At 61.1% G+C, this 6,171-nt stretch overlaps 1 protein-coding gene across 2 annotated transcripts in view; it reads right to left on the bottom strand.

Moving 5' to 3' along the window:
- Window positions 1-3,946: 3,946 nt before the first annotated feature.
- TMCC2 (transmembrane and coiled-coil domain family 2) overlaps window positions 3,947-6,171 on the bottom strand; it is a 28,398-nt gene continuing 26,173 nt past the window's right edge. For both annotated transcript variants that reach the window (XM_075115563.1, XM_075115564.1), the window contains 2 exons: window positions 5,920-6,055; window positions 3,947-5,320 (listed from right to left, as the gene is read on the bottom strand). In XM_075115563.1, coding sequence (XP_074971664.1) covers window positions 5,009-5,320; window positions 5,920-6,055 — 448 coding nt within the window. In that variant the 3' untranslated portion in view covers window positions 3,947-5,008. The remainder of the gene's footprint in view (window positions 5,321-5,919; window positions 6,056-6,171) is intronic.

Here is a 6,171-nt window from a genome sequence, read left to right as displayed (position 1 = left end):
ACCAGCTCTTTCTTTTTACGGCCTAAGCTTGGCCACGCCGGCAGGGGGGAGGGAATGTCTGGGGTCCCACCATCTTTCCCATTGATGATTGCCAACATCCCCCCCCCCCCAAATCCCCTTCCTCCTCCTCCTCCTTGGGAAAAGTCCTCCTCTGCATTGCACCCCGCCAGTGTGCCTGGGTCAGCCGTCCCAGCAGGTGCCTGAGGGAGGGTCTCCATGTCACGGTTTGCAGTGGGGTGAGCGGGGGCAAACTGGGGGTGGGCCAGTGCCAGCACCACCCCAAAAAGGAGGTGAGCACCTCTGGGTCCCTGCATGAGGGAGCAGCCTCCAGCTCTTGGTGCTCCTCTTCTCGGGCACGCAGTGGGGTCCCCAGAGCTGTGGGGATGCTGCAGGGATATTTTGGGAGATCCATCAGCAGAGCGAGAGCAGCAAATACATTATTATATCATCTGAGGCTCATGCAGCTAGAAACCTGACGGCACGGTGCTAGCGAGATAAATCACTGCCTCGTTCGTCTCCATTAAGTGCAATTACCCCTTAGATACCAAAATAATCTATTATTATTACTTCTTCCAAGCTCTCTGTGGTGACAGGCAATCACACACACCAGGCAGGGGAAGTGGTCCAGTGCTGCCTGGCCACCCCTTGCCCCTTACCATGGGGCCCGGGCACCCCGGGGTGCCTTTGGGTGGCACTGGTGGCACAGTTGCAACGCTGCAGACCAGCCCCAAACAGGGAGTGAAGAGAAACCCTGCAGAGGGAAGCGCTCCTCTCTGGCTTTCCCCATGAGCTCCCAGTGTGTGGTCCCTGCATGCAGCCAGCACCAGCCTCTGCATGCACCCATGCCAGCCCCATGCGATGCAGCCCACAGTGGATGTGAGCTGCTCCCCACACCACGGAAGGGGTGGCTGAGCCCTGGGGCCCTGGGGTGCAGGGCCACGAGGGGCCCCGTGCCCGGTGACACCAGCTCGGCGTGTCTCGCAGCCACCGGTGCTGCCCGGGCCCCCGCCAACCCCTGTCACTCTGTCTTATCCCACTCTCAATAGCGGACTGGGAGCCCAGCTGCAGCTATTACATAAAATGCAATTAGCAATGGGGCGAGGGAGGCCTGAATGGCATTAAGGAATTCCTCCCGGGCTGACGTCAAAGCTTCACCTCTCCTCCCGCCACTCGCACAAAGGGGGCCGTTATGAGCCCCCCCAGCCCGCTGTGCCTGTGCCCGCTGGGAGAATGCGAGTCCTCAGGGAGCCCTGGGCTGCACATGCCACACGGGAATCGTCCCTGCAACCAGCACGAATGTCACTGGCAGCTCCCTGGCTCCCTGCACAGGATTTTCTGGCTCCCACCTTCCCCTTGCTGGGCATGGGAAGATGCCGGCAGGCCCCATCTGCCAGCTGCTCGCCTGTGAGAGGGGGGCTCACCTAGGTGCCCAGGCCTGGGGAGCAGGAGGATGCTGGAGGGGCAGCAGGGATGCTGCTCCTGGCTGGCTGGCATGACCCAGCCCACGGGCTCTGCTGCTCCCTGGGACAGGATGGAGTGGAAGAGGGGACCAGCCCAGGCAGCTGGGCAGCGGGGACAGGCAGGACTGGGAACGGGAGGTATCAGAGGTCCCGAAATTCCCGTTGGGATGGTGGTCGCCCAGCAGGCTGAAGGAGCTCCCATCACTGCCCCAGCACCGGGGCATCCTCCAGCCGCTGCCAAGGAGGTTGCGGGGGCTGGCCGGTGCCAGGACATAAGCATTTTGATGTGAGTGCCCCAAAGTGTCACAGGCTGCTCCTCTGCCCTCAGCCAGCTGCAGCCCTGCCCCCGCTGCGGGGGCTGCCCTGAGCGGGGGGCTGTGGCAGGGCTCAGGCGCGCTGCTCCCACCCCAACGCCCCCTCCGCTTTGCAGGGGAGGCAGCGGTTGCTGGTGCTGAGCCGTGGCACGCACCCTCTCCGTGCTTGGACACGCTCCTGCACCCACTTCCCCCTGCAAAGGTTTCATGCAGCCTCCTGAGACAAGGGGCTCGCTGCCTCCAGCAGAAATCCCCCCCCCTTCCCGCAAGCTCAGGGACACCAGCTCCCCCACCTCCCACCCCGGGCATCCCCTCCAGCCCCTCCTCGCTGCTCCAGGCCCCCAGGGCGGGGGAGATGGGGCACGGCCGCGCTGCAGGCAGGAAGGGGTTGAGGGACCCCACCCTGCCCCTACCCGGCATTTAGGGAGGAGGCTCCGGGGTGGCTCCCGGGTCCCCGCCCGCCGCCGGTCCCTCTGCGGCGGGGGTCGGGGGCCCCCCTGCGGCCGCGGGTCCGCAGCGCCCCTGCCTGCACCCACCCTGCCGACCCCCCCCTGCCTGCGGGGCGCCGACCCCGGCAGGAAAGGGGCTTTTTTCCCTGTCTTTCCCCACCCGTCCTACCTGCAGGTGTGGGGCTTGCAGCGATGGGGCAGCTGCCCCCCCTGGGGTCTCAGGTCTGGGCTCGGACAGGGCCAAGCAGTGAAGGGAGCTGGATTTTGGGAGCTCAGACTTTGAAAATTAATTACTCACCGTTTTGTTCTTACAGATATTTAATGGCATAAAAGCTGAGCTGGCGCTGATGCAGCCCGTGCAGCGTGCACCTCGTCGGGGTGCGGCAGGGCGGGTGGCTCTGCTGAACATGAGGAGGTGGCAGGTTCCCCAGCCCTGTGCCTAAAATTTGGTGCAGCTCTGGGCAAGCCCATGTTGCTCAAATGAAGTTCATAGAGATCTGACCACTCACTCCAGAGAGGATGTGCCCTGGGTGTCACCTGCAGCAGCAGGCCAGGCTTCAGGGAGCTTCCACAAAGGTTTGTAAATTCCCTGCCTGCCCATCCCACCCGGGCACAGCCCCTGCTCCTACACTGTCCCGTGCACTGGGGTTCGGCTGCCTTGTCTCTGATATTAAACCCATGTCACCTCCTAGATAGATGCCCTTTCCAGTAAGAACGGGATGCCTGGGAGCCGGGTGCATCCGCATGCCCCCAATCCATCACCAGCCAGAGGTACTGCTAGGCCCCCTCAAACCCCACTGCCCACTGCCGTTCTTCTCCCCACCCGTGTCTGCTCAGCAGCCAGCTCAGATCCATTTGCCATTTTTCCAGGTCAAAGCAGATGAAACCCAGCCTGGTGCTGCGCTTCAGAAATAGTGCAGGCTTATCTGCCGGCTGCCCCCCCCCCCACTCCCCCAGGCTGAGCTCGCTCACGGGGTGTGTGGTTTAACTTTGGTGCAGATCGATGGGCTGGGATGCATCTGGTACCTGCTGGCCCTGCTGTCAGGTCTCTGCAAGGACACTGGGGCCGCCTCTTGCTGTGGTCACCCTCTGTGAGCCACGGCTCTCCTCCATGCTTGGTCTCCTCCACCACTTCTCTCCTTGCTGACGCATCAGACCCAGAGCCCTGGGATGGGGGCTTTGGGGCTCCGGCCCAGAGCTCTCAGCTGCAGCCCCAGGGTACAAGTGGGGGTTTCCAGCCCAGTGTGTCCCCCCCTCCTCCTTGCAGCCCTCCCCCTCCCCCCGCCCCATGGTGTTGGTTCCTTTGGCAGAGTGCAGGGCTCCTGCAGGCACCCACTGCCCCATGCGGTGGTCCTGCACCGAGCCCCAGCTGCTGGGATGCACTGGGAGCTGTGCTGCTGTGTGAGGTGATGCTCAAGTGCCGAGGGGATGCAGGAAGCCCAACGTGGGGCTGCAGGCAGGCTTCTCTTGACCCTGGGAGCACACAGGAGGTAGGAAGGATACACACCTTCCCCTCCACATGCTGGAACTGCCTCTGCCCCTTCTGCAGGAGCCCCCCACCCTCCCGAGCGCCCCATGCCCTGCACTAGCCCCACGCATCAGGCTGGGGAGTGCCACAGAAAATGTTAAGGGCCAAATTCTCAGCGGAGGCAAACTGGTTCAGGCCCTCTGAAGTCAGTGGAGTGGCACCCATTTGCACCAGAGGAGGGTCTGACTGTGCATATGCTTTTATATATATATTTATATATGTGTGTGTGTGTATAGATATATTACATAAATATATATGTATGAAATAATTTAAGAAACATCCGAGACAGCATGCTGTGCTCTTGTGTAGGGCCAGGGAGGCTGGGAAAGCAGCTGCCCGCCTCTCCCTGCTCTACCAGCTTTGATTCACAAATGGAAACAGAGTCTTGAATTAAATTAAAAACCGCACACACACACACGCGCGCACACACACACACGACACGGTGCAGAGGCTGTAAAACTCAGAGGTGTGATGCTGAAAAGTCCAGGTGTCCCTGAAGAGATCAGATCAACTAAAGCCAAAGAAGGGGGAAATAAATAAATGAAGGGAAACCAGCAGAGGGGATCTTGCTCGTGCCAGTGCTGTCTCCAGCATCGGGTCCCCTGTGTCTGCCCAGGTCCCTGTGAGGACACAGGGCCAAGTCACAGCCCTGCTCTGTCCTGGCCAGGCTGTGGTGGGGTTGGGAGAGGCTGGTGGGATGTGCATGTCCTGCTGCATTTGCCTTGGACCCACTTTCTCCTTTGTCACATGCTTTGCTTTTGCTCCATCCCAGGACTGAGCTTTTTGCCATCTTGGTCTTCAAGGATGAAAGGGAAAACCCAGCCCCAACTAACCCCTCTCCTCTCTCCACAGAACGTTCTCCTGGAGCTGGGTTTGGTCCAGCTCAATCCTTCCCACCGACAGAAGTGCTCTGCAGAAGGCCTCCTTCCCATGGACTTTCAGAACAGAACGACCTTTAAAAAACAACCCCAAAGCCCTAGAAAAACCCAGCACCCCACAAATTACCAGTTTCTTCCAAAAACTCCTCCTTGTTCCCCATCCCACCCTCCCCAAACATCCCAGAGGACTGGTGGATCCAGGCTCTGACAAGCCACACTCTGAGCGATCGCCGCCGGCTGCAGCGAGGATGGAGGGCCGGGAAAGCAACAGAACCGAGCATGTGAAGAAACAACCCAAAGGCTTTGGACCACCGTCCCCCCGGCCCTCTCCTCTATGGGAAATGGAAAGCCCCCGGGGCCGCAGTGGCCGGGCTGCAGATCAGCTGGGGAGCAGGACGTGCTCCAGAAAGTAGGTGATGGAGTCCCAGTGCTTCCAGAGGAAGAAGAGGAAGAGGACAAGCAGGGCAGTGCTGAGGATGCGCATGCGGGTCTTCATGAGCGGGGTGATGAAGTTGGCGATGGTGGAGACAAAGACGAGCAGCACGGCCATCAGGGCCAGGATGACGTTGATGAACTTGCCCAGCAGCGCCCGTGCGTTGGCGTTCTCCACCCCTTCCAGCTGCACCACCTGCTGCTGCTGCTGCTGCAGCTCCAGCTTTGTCACCCGCGTCAGGCAGGACTCCACCGCCTCCTGCGAGGGACAGCACGTCAGGGCTGGCCAGCAGCTCCGGGGACGCCCCACGAGGGCTTTTCGTACTTGCCCCGTGCCCTGAGACCTTGGTGCTGGAATGTTTTGTTTGTGCAGCTCCAGTGGGTGCACGACCTTGTGACAGGGACCACCCCAGCTGGAAAAGGGTTTCCCTCTGCAAACCCTTGGCCCACACGATAGGCAATGCGTGCCTGTCCCGCTCTGCCTGTGCCAGGGAAGGTCTTGGTGCCAGGAGTACCTACTGCCGCAGGGGAGATGACCCAAACTGGGACCGTGGGGACTATGTGTTGGCCCACATGGCTTGTAACAGCCCAGCACTGCAGCCATCCATCTGGAGCCGTGCCCTGTCTTGAGCACCCGGGGACTTTAGCACAGCAGGGACTTGATGGGGCACAGACAGGGATTCTGGGGACGTGGCTTAGTTACCTGCTTCTTGCTGTGACAGCATCACAGTGAGGACCTTGTCTAGAGGGTGCTAGAAAAATGGATCCCCCTTGCCCACCCCCTTTCCCAGCCCAGGGTCCCTCCCTCGCCCCATGGATGGAGGGTGCAGAGGGGGCTGAGCCCTCACACTCCCCTACCTGGATGTCGCGTGCCCTCTCGTAGGACTGGTAGGCCACCTTCTCCTCCATGCTGGCCAGCTCCTGCTTCAGGTTGGTCATTTCGTTCTGGTGCAGCTCGGTGAGGTCGTTCAGCTGCTCCTCCAGGCGCTCGTACCTGCATACGGGAGGATGGAGGGGCGCTGGGGAGGGCAGGTCCCCCCACGGACCCCGTTACGCTCCTTCCCTTGACACTGGGGAAACCACCCAGCCCCTCTGAGCCACCCCGCTCCT

This window comes from Phalacrocorax aristotelis, chromosome 21 (assembly GCF_949628215.1).
Source record: "Phalacrocorax aristotelis chromosome 21, bGulAri2.1, whole genome shotgun sequence".
Taxonomy (NCBI): Eukaryota; Metazoa; Chordata; class Aves; order Suliformes; family Phalacrocoracidae; genus Phalacrocorax; species Phalacrocorax aristotelis.
Note: the sequence above shows the minus strand (reverse complement) of the source record. Positions and strands in the feature narration are given on the sequence as shown.